Genomic DNA, 22,630 nt, shown 5'->3' with positions numbered 1-22,630 from the left:
TCTTAATTCAATCTCTGTTAAGTTTGTTTATGACCTTAATCAGATTAAACTAATCAAAATTTGCCGTTTACATGGTAGACTCTTAATCAGAGTATTGTTTTAATCTTATTGAGATCAGATTATAGGTGTCCATGTAAACGTACTCAGTGTTTATTGGTCTAAAAATTCTGTAAAATATTTTTTAAAAAGTCTGAATAGTGAAATACAAAATCACAAATACAAGATAAAAAGCTCAGAACTGTGAGATAAAATATGTAAAAAAAATACTTTTATTTTTATTATTGGTCACACTTTACAATAAGGTTCATTAGTTAATGTTAATTAATGCATTTACTAACATGAACAAACAATGAACAATACATTTACTACTGTATTTGTTCATGTTACTTGACGTTAGTTGATGTAAATACAGTAGTTCATAGTTAGTTCATGTTAACTCTAGGTGCATTAACTAATGTTAACAAGCATGGACTTGGATGTTAATAATGCATTAGTAAATGTTCAATTATGATTAATAAATGCTTTACATGTGTTGTTCATGATTAGTTTATGTTAGTAAATGCATTAACTAATGAACCTTATTGTAAAGTGTTACCATATTATTATATTGTGGAAACAGGTTTTAAAATGTAAAACTGGAGGGTTGCTCCAGAAAGTTCAGATTTGCAGAGTAATAAATTACATTTTAAAATATTTTAAAACACAAATTTTTACTGCTGTTTTTGTAGTATTTTTGATCAAATAAAAGCCCTGATAAACATATTTCTTTGCTGAACCTTGGTTATATTTCAAAATGAATTAAACAGACAACAAAAGGTATTTTTATGAAGCATTTTACCATTTACTTTTTAAATCTTAGTTTTCTGCAATGTACCCATGTGGATGAGCACTATAAGCCTGTAATGCTCACATAATCTTACAGTTTTTGGCATTTTCAGAGAGAAGCCATTCACTTCTCTTTTGGCACATTCTCATTAAGCTTGTAGGTTTACTTTTAAAGGCCATTTTAATGAAGCCAGGCAGATTTACTATTTACCATCTACTAAGGCCCAAAGCTTTAAAACAATATATTGCCCAAATATTTAAAGCTGGCTAAAAGTAATGGGTCACATTTTATTTTGATGGCCCGTTTGTTGAATTTAAGTTACATTGCATTGACAAGCCAACTAATTCTCATTAGATAATAAGTAGACTGTTAGGTTGGGGTTAGGGTTAGTGCAAGTTGATATGTACTTGCAAAGTTTCTTATAGTCAGTTAAATGTCTGTTGAAGGAGCAGCATCAGCAGATATTAAGCAGACAGTCTACTAATACTCAAATGGACCATCAAAATGCAGTGTTACCAAGTGATAACAGCCTAACACACAGCTGCCTGCAGCAACTTTCTGATCCACACACACACTCAGCAGGTCTTTTAGAAAAACATTATGCTAACACTAGGACACAGAAGGAAATCAGCAGGTAAATCAGGTCTACCAAATTCTCTGATCTCTTCTGCTTTTTTGGCAGTCTAAGAAAGGCGTACAAGTAAAACAAAACCCCGTCACTTTGCTTGTTCGGTCTTGCAGGAGTCTAGATCAATTTTCTTCTCAATGTCAGCCTGTTTTAAAGCTGTAGCATTTGCAACTGAAACTTCTGAAGGTTGAGAGTAACAAGCACTAACCGGAGCCTTTGATCTCTTTGACGTAGTTGCTAGGAAACCAGCCGGTTTTGCCATTGAGAGCGCCCTCCCACCAGCCACCCTCCTCCTGCCGTGTCACCTGGATGATGTCACCCTTGCTGAAGGATAGCTCGTCCTCATTAGTCTGCTGGAAGTTGAAGCGCGCCTTCACCAGCACCTGAGGGGCACTGTTTTCAGACATGTCCTACACAGGAAACATAAGGAGACAATAAGTTTCAATAAAGATGTCTTATTTTTCTGAGATGTCAATACACTGATTTTATAGTCGTTTTTCCACTTAAGTGTTACACACAAATAATTCAACAGCACCTGACAATTACTCTTACATTCAGCATTGCTGAAAATGAGTCATTTATAGGCCTTTAAGTCACTACCATTTGTCTTGTGGGGAAAAACAACCCATTAGAATGATTGTGCAGAGACATTGCGTAATCTTCGCTTTTTGAAAAACATACAATTTATTTTAGCTTGATTTAATACTGAAAACCTGTGTAACGTTTTTCACCTCTGATTAGTTAAAAATCCTGATGTTAAGGTTTATGTACTGCCAAATATAAATACGGAAGGCTATAGGTTGACCACATCAAAGAGTATAGCATTTTCTCCCGCAAGTCACATACTGTAAAAAAATATCCTAAGTTTTCATAAGTCTTTTGGTTTAATTGTTCTATTAAGTAAATGTACATGTATTATTGCCTTGTTGGCACTTGTTTATGGTGTCATTTACTAACATTGTTTCCCCCAAGCCGACTCCGGCCCCAGGCCAAGCCCCCAGCTATGACGCGTCATCGACCAAGTCTAAATTGAGAAGGACTGCCAAAATGAAAACAAATGTTCCGACTTTGATTGAAGATAAATAAAAGAAAACAAATTCAGTAGATTAACTTGCATGGGTGAGTTGTTCACCATAAGAATAACAATGTGTTTTAGCTAAATAAACATTGTTGATTTTGATTTCACGCAAATTTTAAAGGAATATTTCAACCAAATATTTACTCACCCTTAAGCCATCTTTAGTGTATATGACTTATTTTCTGTCAAACAAACAAAGTCGTAGCAGTTCTACATTTTACGATCGAGAAGTGAAGCGCGGGGAAGGGGCGATGGTGAAGTTAAGAGCGGGGAAGGGGGAATCGCAAAGTGAAGAGCGGGGAAGGGGCGATGGTGAAGTGAAGAGCGGGGAAGGGGCGATGGCGAAGTGAAGAGCGGGGAAGGGAAGGGGCGATGGCTAAGTGAAGAGCGGGGAAGGGAAGGGGCGATGGCTAAGTGAAGAGCGGGGAAGGGAAGGGGCGATGGCTAAGTGAAGAGCGGGGAAGGGGCGATGGCGAAGTGGAAAGGGGGGAAGGGGGCAGTGGCAAAGTGAAGAGCAGGGGAGGGGCTATGCTGTCTTATTTTAAAATCTTCTATTATAGATTTATATTAGGGGCTTCATTGTGCATAATGGCCTGTTTCCACAGAGTGCTACCGTACGGTACAGTTCAGTTTCCACTGTCAAAAGGTACCAAAAAGCGAACCGTACCATACCACATTTTGGGTACCCTTTTCAAAGGGTACCTAGCACAACAATAGGGTAACAAAAGGTGGAGCTAGACACGCAGCTGAACGCTATTGATTTACTGAGAAACTTCACTAGTGCGTGCGAGACATTACTTGTAAAAATATATACATAAAATAAGAAGCCATGGTCGACCTGGGGTCCGTTCTTCGTACCTCGCTTAAATGATCTAAGATTATTTGGCAGATGCTGGATCTTTTAATGTTGATAACTGATCTCTCGCTAATTTGGTTCTTCAAACAAGTTCGTGAATCAGATTAGAATGTCTGGATGAACTGATCTGAGATCGCTGCGTGTGTTGTGAAGGACAGATCTATCGATCCTCGAAATCATGATCAGCAATGCAATGATTGGCTGACGGCACAGCAGCGTAATGACATCATCTGATTAATATTCAATTATCCATGTGAGCAAAATTACATCAAATTAGCAGTAAACGGTTTTTTTAATATGACACGCAAGAACTTTCCACATTTGTTGTGAGCTGCAGGCTTTACACTTTCATTTGTCAAGACAAGAGTATTCATCATGTATTTCAATGCAAATCAGTGTATTTAGTTCTACATTTAGAAAAGATTTTCTTTATAATAGTAGCCGTTTTTTAATCGGTGTAAAGAATAACTGGTTGTTTACAAAAGCATTTTCATATTGGTAAAGGCGTCTGCAACTTTTGTGAAGCATCAAATCACTGGCATATTAACTATCAAAACATGTTTATGACTGCATAAATGTATTATTGCTTTAAAAAAAGTCACATATTGTGCATTTCTATTATACACAATTTGTACTAAAGCGATCTAAAAAGTTCATATCAATAAGTTTTCTCTTTGCACCACCAGGTCTTTGTACTTTCATTTCGAGGGTGCAGATTGCATACGCTTTATTAATATGTATACCTTTATTTATTTTATTAATGACTTTAACTTTATATATATATATATATAGTTTAAAAATATGTACCATTTCCCAAGTGTATATAACTACTACTGTAAGAAAATATCAGAATTGGAAACATACTTTCTGTATTATCTTTGCTTGAACTGAGCCGATCTAATCCTGTTTATATGAATTGAACCTGCTCCCGATCAGGTTTGACCTAGCAGAACTGTTGCCATGACAACAACTCTCGGATCAGCTTTGAAGAACGAAACGATCCTGGATCATGTCAAATCGTCAATATCCAAATCCAGCTAACTGAGTTATCCACGTACGAAGAACGGACCCCTGAGCTCAAACAAATCTTGTCGTCGTCTTGATGAACAGCCACGAAAAGCTTGAAAGCCAAGTAGAAGAACAGAATAAATGTATGTTTTGGGTATTTTTTTACTGTGAGGCTCTGTATGTGTTCATGAATGTTTGATTTTTAATTTATTTTTTTTAATTGCGGACACTACAGTAGGCTATTTCGCACATCATTGATCTGCAGTATTAATCAAATCATATTAATAGAAAGGTTAGTAATGAACATTTATACTCAAGTATTTATGTATATAAAGCATTTGTTTAGTAAGAAGTGCTTCTCATACGATATGCAAACTTCAATTAAGTAACTTCGAATGCATCTTTCTGTCATACACCGCGCCTACAAAAACTGTACCATTGGTTCCATGACACAAACCTGAGAAACTTGACCCGTACAGAACCGTTTCGTACCGTGCTGTACCACTCAGTGGAGTGGACACAAGGCATAAGTGTGTAAAGTGGTTGTGAGGCTCACCAGACTGCGGTACTGGTTGAACTTGTGCCTGGAGGATCTCCTGTGAGTGGACGAACAGTTGAGCGAGTCGAAAGACTTGATCCGCAGAGAAGACGATTGACGGGAACACACCGAGTTACTCCCTCCACCGGACTCTACAATCAAAAAATACACATCAATATTCATTTACTTCACCATTTAAGTGGGGACATGACATTTTATCCCAATAGTTGTTTTTTACAGTTAAAATTTAACTTTACTATTGAGTATCTAGATTAAGGTGATTATTGGCCCACCCCATACACCACTACACTACCCCCATAACTTACACTCAACCCAACCACTTCACACTTAATATAGCACATAATAATTGCACTACACTGTACTTACCCATTTTTAAATGTACATTTACACTGCACATATACATTTGTAAATGCATAATATTTATAGCAAATAACAACCTGCATGTTATGTTCATTTCTATTTGCTTATCTCTGATTAGTAATAGCAACTTGTACAGTATGTTCATCTATTTGTAAATATATCTGATTCTAGTTAACATGACTTGTATATTATGTTCATAGTACATCCATCCGTAAATATTACCATGGCTTCCGCTACAATCATTCTTCCATGGCGGGGCGTCACACTAAAATTCATTACTTCAGGACGCATCAATGCCGTTCTGTAGGTCGATTGGAGACATTCATAAATATTCTTAGCAAATCTAATAAATGTTGAAGACACACTCACTACATAAATGCACTAAATCGCACATCAGCAGCATTTATTTGAGAGTGCACAAGAAAATCTGCACTAGAGCAGCGTATATTTAAGAGGGCGCGCAAATGTTTTGCGTAGAGGAACTGAGGAAATCGGTGCGCAAGCAAAGAGATTCGCATGCTCGTATTACATAAATGCGATCTCGACTTTTTTATGCACTCACGACATATGTCATTGAAATATCGCAATAGGTAAATAGAAGTTCTGTGTGAAAGGCCTACTGCCACCTCTGGAAAAAATCCTTAAGGAAACATTGATTACCCATATATTTCTATAACTGCACTTTGTACTTATACCTATATCCTGCACTTGTTTTTATTGCACCTAAATTAGACCTGTTATAAGACCTAAACTGCAATTTGTTGCCTTGTACATGTACATGTGTAAGGACAATACAGCTGAATAAAATCTAACCAAACCTAAACTAATCTTATTGGGAACATGTTTGTCTTCAAAATATACCAAGAGTCAGAAAATAGTTTTACACAAATACAGTGACAGTCATAATAGCGCTGCTATTAACAAACTAAATTATTTAGCATTTAAAAGTGAAGACGTTTTTGATATCTCTCACCTGATGTTGCTTTGTTGAGCGCAACCAAACAATTCAAGACCTTGGAGAAGTTTTGGCCCTGAAGGAGATCATTGGCTTCAAATACCTGCAGAGGGGGGAAAAAACGCTACAATTAAACATGTAAAAAAATGTGTAAAAAAAAAAAAAACACCTCAAATAAAGAGAAAAAAAGTACAAACTTGAGATAAATCATATTATTTTAGATTAACTTTGTTGTCAAGTCAAATCAGGCTTAATTTATAGAACACTTTAAAAACACAGAAGTGAGCCAAAGTGCTGCACAGAAAAAATATACAACAAAATAAACATAATAGTATATAAAATACAAGACAAAATATAGCTAAACTACATGAAAAAGCATATAAACTAAAATTAAAACCAGTTAGTAAGATCAGGTGTCAAATCCAACAAAAACAAAAGACTTTTAACAGCTGATTTAAATGAGAACACAGAGGAGGCCTGTCTAATGGGCAGTGACAAATCATTCCAAAGTCTAGGACCTACCACAGCAAAAGCACGATCCCCTCTACACTTACACTATGTTTTTGGCACAACCAGGAGAAGCTGATAAACTGACCTGAGTTAATGAGTGGGCTTTTGGGATGTATCAACTCAGGTCATATTTGCAAGTAACAATTAACAGGCATGCTGCAGCATTTTGCACCATTTGCAAACGGGCAATAGCTGACCTGCTACTTCCCACATACAGTGCATTACAGTAATCTAATTGAGTGGTCATAAAAGCACAAAATACTGTCTCAAACTGTTGTTTTAGTACATATTGCTTTATTTTTGCTAGTTGACTACTGAAAAAAGCTAGATTTGATTATCACTCTAATCTGATGGTCAAATTTAAAATCTGAGTCAAATTTCACCCCTAAATTAGTTAATGTAGGCTTAATATGTTGGTATGTACAGCTGTTCACTTGAACTTTGCAATATTTAAAGTATCCAGAAGAAACTCATAACTATAATAAGTTCTTAACAGAGATGACAATCAAATATTTCTTTTGTACAAAGAGTATTGACTGCAGACAATTCAGCTTTGCCATTATAAAAATTAATACATTTTTAAAATGCATTTACAAAATATTTATTAATATTTTCTAATGTTACTAAATTTACTGTATTTCTGATCAAACAAATGCAGCCTTGATGACCAATTACATTTTTTAAATAAAATTTGACATTTGAATTGTAGCAAATTATAAACAGCATAAAGTCCCGTATTTTCTGAAGCGACAAACCACGCTTTAAAACTAAAATTGATTAAACAATTAATCAACAGCCTTTCTCAACTATCAAATCCACTAGCAGGAAAAACACTCATATTAATGAAATGCAAATTAAAGAAGCAAAATATGATGACTGGTGCTGACACAAGCATGACAAGCTTCGGGTCTACATATCAAGGCGTGTCACTTAATGCCATATGCAAAACATTAATGATGATCAAAGATACTCTATAAGATGTGCCTGCTTTAGTGAGGGAATATGAGAATGTGATTTTGATCAACTAGGATGATGATGTGTGTGGGTTTCTGGCTCTCAGACTACCTGCTGCTTTCTGGGCCATCTGGACACACAAAGCTAATCCTGAGCAAAAACCAACCTCCCCAAAACTGGCCTGATCTGACTTTAACCTTTTAAAAGATGCAGGAAATATACATGGAGATGTGAAGAGTGTCCGCTGTCTATCCATAAGCAAAATGCTTTCTACTAGGTATGCAAACAATTAATCAGTCCAAGGCACTCGGAAAAATAAGTGAAAAGAGTTACTTTTAAACTATTTTTACTTTATTTTTGACAAGTGCTTTGGACTGATTTTTTGTTTGCATACCTTATCCAAAGAGCACACATTATTTACCCCTGAAGCTTATTTTGTTTGTTTTGGACTTTACAAAATGCTTTCTATTGCATCAACTCGTTTGCATTTTAGGATTATTAGAATCTAGAAAACCATGCATTTTTAGGTGAATGACCTTTAGTTATCTAGAAAGCCGACATTTAAAAAAAAAGTGTCAATAGCTGGGTTTCTATTATTGCGTTTTTTGAAGTAATGCATGGGAAACGAGTGATAGAAATGGCCAATTCTGATAAAAAAAATCCCTTAATATACGCAAAAATGTTTGTATGGTCAAATTAAGTGGTTTTGGGTTTGTTTTTGTGTGAAAAAGGGGTCATGCAAATAATGAAAGATGGGCTAGTAATAATATTATTTTCACATTGTAATTTTTTTTGCCAATTGCTCTATTAACTTGGAAAGGATTTTATGTTGTATTTAATAATAATAATATTACTTTTAATTGTTATTTCTTAAACAGAATATACTAAAGATAGTTTAAAATATTTCATATTACTTCTTATTTCAAGTTTAACCTAATGGAAATTATATTTATTCAGCAAGGGAACATTACACAGAAAAAAAACACAACAAAGTATTCAAACATTATTTTAAATGTTAGGGATGCACATTTTTAAATAAATTCTGTTGCTTTTACCCTTTTATTAATTGAACAATCCTGAAACAAATATATCACGCTGAGACTATTATTACTATACTATAATATTTAACAAAAGAAAATAAATCTTTGACTTTGAAAGTTTGAAGTCACATACAGACTACAATGCTGTCTAAATAATCCACCTATAATGAATGCCAGAAAGAAACAATACACCACTGCACACATCCAGCCCTGTAATCTGCTATTGTTGTTTTGTTTTGAAGTACTCATGTATGCCTATACACTAAACACGTAATAAGCATACAATTGAGGTCACAGCTTTTACAGAACTATATTTCTCTAGTTTACAGAGATGATAATGTTATCATTTTCAAAATTGTGCAATTAGAAATTTGCTTCCAAAAATTTTCATTTTCAAGCCTCCCAAAAACTCGTCATCTAGTAAATAAACTTTCAAAACAGATAGAGATGCACAATATATTGGCGACCATGTTGGTATCTGCCAATAAATGCCATTTTTAATGTTATCACACAGATATCTTTTAGCCGATAAATGATGTTTTATTTCCGCTTCCACTTCCGATACTTGATCCCCACCACTGTTTTACCATTTTACTGGTTTTGATTTTGGTTTATGTTTAATAGTGACTGTTGCTTTATGCACTTTTCTGTGTCAAGGCAGTACAATTTTCATAAAAGAAATTTGGCCATAGTAAACAACAGTTGATTAATATATTTAATAATACTCTTCTGAAGTTAAGGTTTAAAATAAAAATCAGCTGTTTTCTGTATTTACCTTTTACCAATCACAAAAAATATTTTGAAAATATATATAATTATATTTATCAGCCTATATACCAGCTATCGCAGTGGTCCCCAACCCCCGGGCCGCAGACCGGTACCGATCCATATATCAGTTGGTACCGGGCCAAACAAGAACTCATTAATTATTTTCGTTTTATTTATTATCTGAGTCTAAACAATCTTTTGTTTTGATTTTTGTTTTGAAAAATGACCATATTCTCTCAGTTATATCAACTTGTGTATTCTCTCGGGTAAGAAACACGTCTTTGGAAAGTTTTTTTGCAAAGGGGAAAAGGCCCAGTGAAGGACCCGCGAACTGCCAAGGAATGGATCCGCGACCCAATTGTCAAAATAGAAGATCAAAAAGAAGATCAACTGCTGTAGATCGCAAATGACAGCTGCTTTAGGGGCCGTTCATATATCGCATTGTTTTCCGTGCGCAAGTTCGTTATTTCCAATGGAGGAAATAACCATATTGGGAGCATCGCGTGTGTGCGAGCGCATCGCGAGTCACATAACAAAAACTGACCAAGCAGCTTTATACTTGTATGGAACATACCCATTTTGGTAGACTAATTAATTCAGACATACACAGATCATGCAAACACTGCAGTGCTTTTTAATTATCTTCATAAATAACAAGCAATGTTTGGTCAGCTCATCTCCCCCAGGGCTGCTGTAAAATGTTCAAATGTTGACCGGTCTTCAGTGATTAAAATGTTGAGGACCATTAGGTTATCGGCTTCCGAATCATAATTGCTCAAATTGTTGTTGTGCAAATGTACCCTGAAGTTCACATTATTACCCTATAGCAATTTAGCACAATAAAAATCAGAAATTATAATAAAAATAAATCATCAACAATGATTTAACTAGCGACACTGACGAAAGAAACCTTCTCCTATTATTGAATTACGAGAAACACATTTATTTGCTCAAATGAATTGGGTGAGCTGCTTAAAAATAGAGACACAAAGACATTTCATTAATATTCAGTACTTGATACAGGCCTAAAGTCCAATCCCCAACACTCAAGCACCATCAACAATCATCACACACATCTAAGTCTACATGACATCATCTGTAGTCGAATTAAATTCTGCTCTTTCTGCCATTTGAAAAAGCAGTTTTAGTGTGGAGTGGCTCTCTTCATTCTGGCCTGTGCCAAACCCCACAGCACTATTAATGAGCTGGCAGATCTGCCCATTCAAACTCACAACTCCATTCACCACAATAGAGGGCTTGTCTGAACCTCTCACAGCTGGCTAGAACAACCCAAGACACTGGCAACCCTGAAACACACACACACACACACACACACACACACACACACAAACAGAAATACAACCGTCCCACACAACAACGCTCATATAGAGCAACCATTGCTGCACAGAGCAAAAAGATCTGATACTTGGTCATGATACCATACATTTCACTAGGAAATTAATAACAAAAGGCATGTACCAAATGTTCTTGTAAAATCTACTCAAATCATCTGTTATTTACAACTTTGAAAAATAATTTTGCAGGGAATCCCAAAACTGTCTGTGACTTACTCCCACACTACCTAAAACAAAGGCTAATTTTACAACCTACTAGATTTAGACACACCAATCCAACGCCAAACAACTAACACCAATGAAACCCTTGAGTTGGAACATATCTGGACCAAAAAGCTGTATGTGAACACACCAAAGGGACGAAAACCATTCAGCCCCCAGTTGTAGTCTGTTTTCTTGTTGAAACAATGAACTTCCAACACACACAAAGCATAAACAAAGCAGAATTTAGAACCATTAACACAGTGATTGTAACTCACATTTACAGTAGAGATTCACTCGTGCAAATATGTCTGATACACTAATAATCCATATTGTTTGCAAATATTTGGAAAAATGTAGCAAAATTACAGTTGGTCTCTTTGTGACACTTGGCTTTTATCTAGCTTCCTACATCACTTTGCTGTGTCACGCTTTTATATCTGATTTGCTGCTGAATAACCTGAAATAAGTCAGAGTGCTCTCTTCCCGAAACGAAACAGTTAAGTTTGTCAATTTTTTAATCAATTCAGCTGGTATCTGGGTCTGGCTGAAGCACTTTTAGCTTAGCTTAGCATAAATAATTGAACTGGATCAGACCATTAATATCATAAACAGATTCAAAAATTATAAAAAACAGCCGTTTAACCCAAGGTGACTTATAAAATGAGTCTTTTTCAAAAAAGTGGAGTGTTCCCCTAAGATAACAATAAATGTGATATCTAAAAAATGATATAAGAACATTCTACACACAGTACCCCATAATGGCAATGTGGAAAAAGATTTCTTGAAATTGTTGCAAATTTATTCAAAATCAAAACCTGAAAAATCGCATGTACAGAAGTATTCACAGCCTTTGCTCAATACTTTGTTGATGCACCTTTGGCAGCAATTACAGCCTCAAGTCTGTTTGAATATGATGCCACAAGCTTGGCACACCTGTCTTTGGGAATTTTTGCCCTTTCCTCTTTGCAGTAGCTCTCAAGCTCTATCAGGTCGGAAGGGAAGCGATGATGTACAGCCATTTTCAGATCTCTCCAGAGATGTTCAACAGGATTTAGGTCTTAGGATTTGGGTCATTGTTCTGCAAGAAGATGAACCATCACCCTAGTCTGAGGTCAAGAGCACTCTGAGGCAGGTTTTCAATCAGGATGTCTCTGTACATTGCTGCATCCATCTTTCCCTCTATCCTGACTAATCTTAAAGTTCCTGCTGCTGAAAAACATCCCCACAGCATGATGCTGCCACCTCCATGCTTCACTGTAGGGATGGTATTAGCACGATGATGAGTGGTGCCTGGTTTTCTCCAAATGTAACGCCTGGCATTCACTCCAAAGAGATTAATTTTAGTCTCAACAGACCAGAGAATTTAGTTTCTTATGGTCTGAGAGTCCTTCAGATGCCTTTTGGCAAATTTCAGGAGGGAAGTGGCTTCCGTCTGGCCACTCTACCATAAAGGCCTGATTGGTGGATTGCTGCACAGATGGTTGTCCTTCTGTAAAGTTTTCCTCTCTCCACAGAATATGGTTGAGCTCAGAGTAACCATCGGGTTATTGATCACCTTCCTGACTAAGGCCCTTCTTCTCCAATCACTAAGCTTAGATGGCCAGCCAGCTCTAGGAAGAGTCCTGGTGGTTCCAAACATCTTCCACTTACGGATGATGGAGGCCGCTGTGGTTAATGGAACTTTCAGAGCAGCAGACATTTTTCTGTAACCTTCCCTAACCTTGTGCCTCGAGACAACCCTACCTTGGAGATCTACAGACAATTCCTTTGTCTTCATGCTTGGTTTGTGCTTTAACATGCACTGTCAACCCTGGGACCTTATATAGACAAGTGTATGCCTTTTCAAATCATGTCCAATCAACTGAATTTACCACAGGTGAACTCCAATTAAGCCGCTGAAACATCTCAAGAATGATCAGTGGAAACAGAATGTATCTGAGCTCAATTTAGAGCTTCACAGCAAAGGTTGTCAATACTAATGTACATGTGATTTTTCAGGTGTTTTATTTTAAATACATTTGCAACAATTTCAAATCTTTCTTCACATTTCATTATGGGGTATTTAGTGTAGAATTTTGACGAAATAAATTAATATAATCCATTCTGAAATAAGGTTGTAATAAAAAAAAATTTGGAAAAAGTGAAGCGCTACGAAGACTTTCCAGATGCACTGTAATTGCTTTATGTGATGAACACATTTAATTAAGGTTTTTTTTTTTTTACACAAAAATACTGATCAGAAGGCATAAACAAAAGCTCAACCGTACCTATTTGACACACAAAAATAAACCTTATTGGTTCCTGAAGAAGGTCATACAGGATGGTGACACAAGAAAGAAACAAACTGGTTCTTAAAAATCAATTAAATAGTTTACCCCGCAATCCTAACCCTCCATTTGTTCCAAACTTGTTTTTTTTGTTGTTGTTTTTTTTAAATCTGGAAACCTGTAACAATTAACTTCAATTGTATTTGCATGTCCTACTATGGATGTCAATAACTACTGGTTTCCAGTACTCTCTAAATATTGTCTTTGTAATGTAATGAACTGAAAAAAAGACACTCAAAGGTTAAAACCACTACAGAGTGAATAAACAGAGTAAGATTTCATTTTTGGGTGAACTGTGTCTCAACTTAAAATAAAATAGTGCTAACAATCATTGTTGGCTGATCAAGGTTTATGTGTGAATAAATGCCCAAATGACAAGCCATCATCTCTTTCAGAAGACTTGGATTTGGGTGCAGAGGTAGTGAGTAAAAAAACAGATCTGATTAAAGACAAGACTTTTTGACAGACTACTCAAGATGAACACTATTGATATGGGTTTGGAAGAACACAAGGCTGAGTAAACAATGACAGGAAATTCATCTGCATAAACAGCATGACATTTAAACATCTGAAACAACTTCATTAGATAGCCAGTGCACTAAATGAGAGGTCATGTGACAAATTATGCTCTGTAATGTGAATAATTTACAGCCACATACTGTGCACTGCATCACATGCTTTTTCAAGAAACAACATGCAACCGCCTGTACAGACTGACATATGCATATCTGAAGGAAAATGGACAGAGTTGGATCTGATACCAACATCCACCCATAAAAATAGGTTAATAGTAACATTGGCTCCAACTACAACAAAAACAGTGTGTGGGTGAAGGATCGGATTAAATTTCACACCAAAATTAATTAGATTTGCGTGGAGACATGTTGGAAAAAACACTGTTTACAAACATATGAACTGGTATAGGATATCAACAGTGTGAAAACTGTTTTAATAGAACGCACAGCAATTTTCATGAGTAATGCTCTTATCTTGAGAAACAAGTCTGGACGATTAGAGCATAAATTTTACCTGGCATTGAGGGCTGTCATGTGCAACGCCCATTAACAATTGCCTACACCCTGAAAATTACTGAACAGAAAGTGTTTAGGATAACACTCAGGTCCTAAAATACTGAAAACTCTATGGAAGCATGTGCAAGTGCACTCGCTTAAAGCAAAACAATAATAGGCACATTTTAGCAGCTATTTATATCATTGTAAAATGTAAAACATTATCAGATAGCTTCATCTGTTAAGAGATGTTAAGATATTAAATATATCGAACATCAACAAAATCAAGATTATTTGTTAGAAACTATGTGCATTGTGAAATAAATACATTCAAAAAGAAAACTAAAATAGTGAATAAATAGTAATGAATTAAATACCGTCGTTTTTGCACATTAAAGTTCATTTTGCTTTATTCTATACATGCAAATCAGAGTTTAATTAATTATCCATATAACTAAAGTATTGGCATTTATTATTTCATATAAGTCCCAACCTTAGCAAATCAAGAGTACAGTGTAACAATGGATTAAGGAAATGTCTTCTTGTATAGCAATGGAAAGGCTAACTTACACAATCAAACAAATAAATGCACATATGTTTCAAGATTTGGGACTTCTTCCATCATTTTTTTTAGATGAGAATGGACTGACTGTTGAGTAACACCATACAAAGTGATCATACCGTGTGTTTAACAATAGTTATTTACTACTAGTATTTTGCAACTATTAATATGTGCATTGTGTTTGTTATGACTTATTTGAATATATTTTTCACTATCTTTGGAATGTATACAAGTTCAACTGTCACTTTCTTAATGTTTTTTTTTACAAAACTGCCTTTTTTATATGCCTATATATATATATATATATATATATATATATATATATATATATATATATATATATATATATATATATATATATATATATATATATATATATATGAGCAATTCCAGTGTTATTAATGTGACATTTGCAGTAAAAACTCAAAACACAAATTCACATAGAAAGTAAACGCTAACATTATATTGAAACTTTTGTTTATATTTTCCAGAACAACTGACCACAGAGTTGAGAGACCAGAAAAATATCAATTTGTAAACATGTTTTGTACTTTAAATGAGGAAAAATAAACATGCGTCATGGATGTGACAAAAAAAGTCTGCAAGATTAGAGTAAAACATACTTGGTAGAAAATCTGTGAATTAAACTGCACAGCCCAAAAGAAACAATGCTAATCAAAAGGATAAGAGTTGACTCTCTATAAAACGAAAATTATTGGTTTTATTTGATTTAATATTTTCAAATTTATGAGAAAAACAAAAGTGTCGTTATGAATGTGACATCTCTCGGTTATGGATGTGACGGATGTAAAATTGGCACTTGTGTGACTTTGGTAAATCAAATAGAATAGTTTGAAAACATTGACGGATGCATTTCTAAAGTATTTTAAAAATGTTTTTTTCATTATTATTTTTATTACTATTATTATGTATTTACTTTTTCATATGTATATATTTTTATGGCTCTGTCGGGATGGAGTATGTGTGTGTGTGTGTGTGTGTGTGTGTGTGTGTGTATATATATATATATATATATATATAAAGAGTGTAGTGTAATTATTATTTTTCTATGCAAACCAAGATGCTCTTAAATAAAGTATTTATTGATGACTATTTTAAAAACAAATATATTTTCACCATCTCGACTTTCATAACTATGTAAATACAAAGTTTGGGATAATGATGTAAAGTCGGTTTTACATGCGCACATTCGTGCAGTGACTACATGTGACATGCTCCTTATATTGTTTACCATGGTACTTTGATATTGGGTCTGAAATAACATGTTAGTATCACTTCAAAACAACATTAGAACTATTTAATTGACTGTAAACAATGTTGTACTTTGATAGTCATATGCTGCTAATTTAATTTCCCTATTTAAAATTTGCAAAGAATACCTTTATGAAATTATATTACTATTTAATATAAAAAGAAAGTCTGAAGGTGTTAATATTAAACCAACTTTACCTCAATGTATCATTACTACAGCTCTGCAAAAAAAATATAAATGTATATCAAGGCAAATTTGAATAACTTATTTAATGAAATATCAAGTTCACAAACAAGTCAGGATGAATCAATAACACTAAATACCATTATTATAACAGATAAAAACCCAAAGCACGCAGGATTAGTGTGTTCCCAACTCCAACTGAGACTCAGTCTGGCGACCTGATTTGCTTCACACAAAAACAAGCAAGTCGCTGAATCATTGATCCGAACTACAAATAAGCATGCAGATGAACCGACGGACTAAATAAAGCATAATGCAGCACTCACCTCAATGTGATATAATGCACAGCCTTTCACAAACTCTCTGATATTACTCAAGCACTCGTCCTTCCTCGGGTCCTGGTATATCTAAAAAAAAAAAAAAAAAAAACAATAATAAAGCGAACAGATAACTCCTCTGCCGTGCACAAAAAATGTTTAAGCAGGTTTGTCAAAGAGTAAACACAAACTTGTGCGAATACGCCATTTGTTTTTATCACAGGTCATCGCCCCGTTCCTGCAAAACCCACTTATTCTTCTCAGGGAAGTTGGCGAAGGAATAGCGGAAATGACGTGCGCTAATAGCTCGCGCTTGAGTTCAGCGAGAGGGGCATGTTGGCACAGGCAAGTCTGACCTGTCGGAGCAAAGTCTAAAATCTTCGTGATGGTCTGTCATGTTGTTTATATATTACAGAATGTCCAACAATGGAGCCGGACAGTTGATTTGAGTGCTTTACAATATTTTATCGAAGTATTTTAGGGCAGCAGAGACTTTTTAAAGCCATACGATTACATCACTGAGAGCATATCAGCTTCAAATGGTATTGTCTATAAATTAAATACATTCTCCGCTGTCGAAACTGGCTGATCGATAATATTCATGAAATATTAATTGAATACATCCGCATTTTAATAATATCATGGCAAGTGGATACGATAAATATACATTCATTTTCTTTATTAATCAGGGGTTGCCACAGTGGAATGAACCACCAACGTATCCAGCATATGTTTAACACAGCGGATTCCCTTTCAGCTGCAACTTATCACTGGGAAACACCCATACACTCATACTTACAGGCATACTATATAGACAATTTGGCTTACCTAATCACCTATCCGAAACCGAAGCATCCGGAGGAAGCTCACACGAACATGGGGAGAGCATGCAAACTCAACACAGAAACGCCAACTGACCTAGCCGAGGCTTGATCAGCGACCTTTTTGCTGTGAGGCAATCATGCTACCCACAGCGCCACTGTGACGCCCCAACATTACATATATCATAACACACTAAACTAGGCTACAACTAGGTTAAAAATAAACGTGATACCAGAAAAAAAGGCAGTCAACGATTTTTTTTTGTTCATATAGTCGACTTAGTATTGTCAAAAATAACGGTAAATCAATAAATTTATTAATTTTCTTTTATTCAACGGAGGTCGCCACAGTGAAATGAACCGCCAACTTATCCAGCATACGTTTTACACAGCAGATGCCCTTCCAGTTGCAACCCAGTACTGAGAAATACCAATACACTCTCACATTCACACACATACACTACGTACAATTTTCATTCAACGTTCATTTTCCTTCAGCTTAGTCCCTTTATTCATCAGAGGTCACCACAGCGGAATGAACCGCCAACTTATCCAGCATATGTTTTACACAGTGGATGCCATTCCAGCAGCAACCTAGTACTGGGGAAACACCCATACACACGCATTCACACACACACACACACACAATGGCCAATTTAGCTTTTTCAATTCACTAATAGCACATGTCTTTGGACTGTGGGGGAAACCAGAACATCCGGAGGAAACCCATGCCAAAGCAGATATCAATAAATATTAATACTCATTCATTCATTCATTCATTCATTTTCTTTTCGGCTTAGTCCCTTTATTAATCCGGGGTCGCCACAGCGGAATGAACCGCCAACTTATCCAGCAAGTTTTTACGCAGCGAATGCCCTTCCAGTCCCAACCCATCTCTGGGAAACATCCACACACATTCACACACACACTCATACACTACGGACAATTTAGCCTACCCAATTCACCTGTACCGCATGTATTTGGACCGTGGGGGAAACCCACACGAAGGCAGGGACAACATGCAAACTCCACACAGAAACGCCAACTGATCCAATTTTGCTTTTGGATACTGGCTTTACTTTCTCTTCTCACCTAAAGGGATTGAATAATTAGATTTAAACACTTGCTTTAATCAATTTTATATTTTAAATCAATTTCATTCAAATAAGATGAGACTGAGGTAATTTCGTTTTTATGTGCGTGTTATTTGTTGCCTTTTGGACTGACGGACTGCTGATGTACCTGGTATTGACCTTGTTCTGCAATGTGGAAGTGCTCTTGTTTTTGCGGTTGTTTTAGAACTTCCTATTCGGTTGCCTATGAGAGAAATGACCAGGAATAATAAACGACATAAAACGGTCAAACTACTTCCTCTACAAACAAGTGTGCTTATATGAAAAGCTGAACAATATAATAAGAAAATATGAGTTTGCAACAGCAGAACGAGCTGTTCTTAACGTCTAAAAATCAATGGAAGTGAATGAGACTGGAAGTCTCGAACCAAAAAGATTCCATTGGCTGCAGCCACTCGTACATTAAGAATAAGGTCAATAAGCATTATATGGTTTAGTTTGTTTGTTTTTTTCTCCATATTTACTTCATTTAAATACTTTTAATGTTGAGGCTTGTTCCCTATGGTATTGAAATTGGTATCAAATATCAATATTTTTCAAGGTATCGTATCAAAGTTGTAAATCCCAGTATCATAACAACACTTACTTTGAATCACTCCAATTATTTCTTAATGTTTCTATTAGTATTTTAAAATGTGGAAGGGCATCGACTGCATAAAACACATGCCAGAGTAGTTGTAGGTTCATTCCGCTGTGACATCCCTTTATAAATCAGGGACTAAGCTGAAGTAAAATGAATGAATGAAAAAGTGAATGTCCACAAGTTGAAGCTGCTAAAATATCGGGTTATTTTCTAGTGATGATATTTCAGCGAATCGGTTCTTGTAATTGTAATTGTAATTGTTCATTAGAAATAGGACCCTGACGTCCCATTAAACGTTGCTGGGTACTAGTAATCTGGATTACATAATCAATACTCCAAAAAAATTACGTTTTAAAATGCTCGTAAGGTTCGACACGGTGGCTCAGTGGTTTGCACTGTCGCCTCATAGCAAGAAGGTCTCTGGTTTGAGTCCCAGCTTGGTCAGTTAGCATTTCTGTGTGGAGTTTGCATGTTCTCCCTGTGTTGGCGCAGGTTTCCTACAAGGGCTCCAATTTCCCCCACAGTCCAAAGACATGCGCTATAGGTGAATAGTCTATGTTGTGGAATTAGTTCCCCACGGTATCAAAAAGGGAATCAATATTGATATTTTTTCATGGTATCGTATCGAAGTTGTAAGTTCTAGTATTGTGACAACACTGACTCACTTTGAACCACTCCATTTTTTCTAAATATTTCTATATAATATTTTAAAATGTCTAACAATAAAAAGTGAATGTGAAAGGGCATCTGCTGCATAATCCGCTGTTCTGACCCTTGATAAATCAGGGACTTAGCTGAAGGAAATCTAATGAATGAATGGAAAAGTGAATGCCCACAAATTGACGCTGCTAAACATATGGAGATCTTATCTAGTGATGATATTTCAGAGAATCCGTTCTTTCAGTAAGCTCATTAGAAATAGGACCCTGACATCCCTATAAACAATGCTGGCTACTAGTAATCTGGATTACATAATCAACACTTAAAAAAAAAATGACATTTTAAAATGCACATCAGGGGCGACACGATAGAGTGGACTGTCTTCTCATAACAAGAAGGTCTCTGGTTTGAGTCCCGGCTTGATCAGTTGACAACAGTAAAAGGCGTGCACTATTGGCAAATTGCCTATGTTGTGGAATTAGTTCCCCACGGTATCGAAAACAGTATCAAATATCGATATTTTTCAAGGTATCGTATCGAAGTTGTCGCTAGGTGATTTCCAAAAAAGCGAATTCATTTTATTAAACTATTACAATTATCGTATTTAACCATAATCTATAGAAAGAAAAATTGTAGTTATTAGTTATATTAAAAAAAACAACATTCAAACAAAAAGCCATCAGCCTTTAAATGTTTTCTTTGCAACCCCTAGGGTGATTACGTTATATTGAAGACACAGCACATGATTTTATGGCACCAGGTTAAACTTTCTGACACCTTTACGGCTCTCGCGTACATTAAAAATAATTGCTGTACATGAAGGATGGTCTCCCAGTGGTGTTCTTCAAAATTAAATGATGAATAGACTTGGGCCAATTGGTATGTGTGTGCCGTTGTGTCCAATAACCTCCTCAAAGGGTATAGGGGGTCGCAAGTCACTGGCATTGTAATTTTAGGGGTCGCGGGCTGAAAAGTTTGGGAAACCCTGTGCTAAATAACCAAATGTAAGTGTAAATATCATAACAGTTATTTGATTTTTGATTACTACATGATGTTATTCACATAACTTCTTAGGTCTTGCTATTTTTTTTTTATTAAATTTTTTTAAACGGCATTTTAAAGTCGATCCAGAAATCCACTGGTTTCACTGTGTGAAAGGGGATATTAAAGCCTTCCAGTTTTTTGGAAAATCAAAACACAGGCCAACCAACAGTCAATTTATGCACTTTGTGTTGCTTATAACAAAGAACTGAATCTTATTTATTTTATTATTTTCAATATGGCACAAGATTTTATTTAAAACCACGCGATATACAAATCAGGTCAAAAGTAATCTAAAAGTAGTACAGGTATGTGTAATCTATAGTTATGATAATACAAACTACAACTTTCATCTGATTGAGAATCAGTAGCAGACGACAGTTTGTATGTAATCTCCCCAACACTGCCAACTAAGCATATCTGCTCTTTTAAAGCTATTGATTTTGATTGACCGGTGTATTCAGTGTGCAATTCGAACTTGTGCAGTCAAGATTTAGTCTATTAATGTTGTTGTTTTTTTGTAATGCTTTGTACAACATGATTTGTATCTGAAAATATGGAGGGAAAAGGAGATTTAGTCTTTTTTTAAAAAGATGTAAGAAAAATGTATAGCTTGGGTTTGTAAACGACTCACTCAGACAGGTGCTCCAACGATTCACTCAAAAGATCCGACTCAAAAGAACAATTCGTTCCCAAACCGGACATTGCCGTTTCCTCTTTCTCTCAACACACATTCAATCAATGGCGGTCAACTCACACATTGATGCATCCCAAAATTAATATCCGTCGACATATTTACCACCACATATCTTTAATTACAGCAAATGACTAGTGTTTTCCTTGCAGGCTATTAAAATGCTACTCTTACCCCTTCACTCTACGGGATTTCCTTAAAATATGCCACACTCTTCCACTCGACTGTTAACATTAAGTCATTTAAAATATATAAGCTACAGAAAAACAGTATGCTAGTAGCTAGTGACCCAGTGCTAACGATAAACGTGTGCGCGCGGAGACAAATACAATGGTCATCATAATGTGCCTGACCGACAAAACATCTGCTGCTTTGTGTAATTGTGTGTCATTTATTTACTCTAAAAACACGAAGACTCCAGCCAACAGCTTACCGTGTGAACGGAACCGGGTCGCAGCCGTTCCAGCAGTTTACACAAAACCACTCCATCTCTGAGGGATGCCTGCAAAAATCCTTCGGGGTCCGATAGTGTCTTTTTGGGTGATTCTAGGACACCCAGGGTTATTAACCATGTGATGGTCTGTTCAGCCGAATTCATGACCTCATATGCGTTAAAAAGCGATTAATCCATAAGCAAAGCTGAATGTTTGTGTGTGTGAAATGACAGATCTCCCGTGTGTCCGCCGCAGGAATCAGGATGAGGAGGATAATGTATCTGGAGCTCGGGCTCTGATCCCTCCTTTTCCCTGGATGTTCGGGATGACGATTTGTTTAGGGTTTTCTGGCAGGTCCGGTTTCTCTCCTCTTCTTTCATCTGGCAGGATGTCAGCTCGCGTCAAACCAAAATCAACAAGCTACGATTGTTTTTTATTCCGCCACACGACACCCAGTTCAAGCGGGTCACTGAATACTTAGACTCGAGTAC

At 35.9% G+C, this 22,630-nt stretch overlaps 1 protein-coding gene across 6 annotated transcripts in view; it reads right to left on the bottom strand.

Moving 5' to 3' along the window:
* Positions 1–22,418, bottom strand: part of arhgef7b (Rho guanine nucleotide exchange factor 7b) — a 58,269-nt gene extending 35,851 nt beyond the window's left edge. For 3 of the 6 annotated variants that reach the window (XM_087235619.1, XM_087235620.1, XM_087235621.1), the window contains exons 1-5: positions 16,965–17,047; positions 16,783–16,863; positions 6,289–6,373; positions 4,953–5,086; positions 1,663–1,864 (exon numbers count right to left, since the gene is read on the bottom strand). In XM_087235619.1, coding sequence (XP_087091745.1) covers positions 1,663–1,861 — 199 coding nt within the window. In that variant the 5' untranslated portion in view covers positions 1,862–1,864; positions 4,953–5,086; positions 6,289–6,373; positions 16,783–16,863; positions 16,965–17,047. 6 annotated transcript variants of the gene reach the window in all.
* Positions 22,419–22,630: the final 212 nt, after the last annotated feature.

This window comes from Danio rerio, chromosome 1 (genome assembly GCF_052040795.2).
Source record: "Danio rerio strain M-AB ecotype USA chromosome 1, GRCz13ab, whole genome shotgun sequence".
Lineage (NCBI taxonomy): Eukaryota > Metazoa > Chordata > Actinopteri > Cypriniformes > Danionidae > Danio > Danio rerio.
This window is presented reverse-complemented; position numbering and strand designations above follow the sequence as displayed.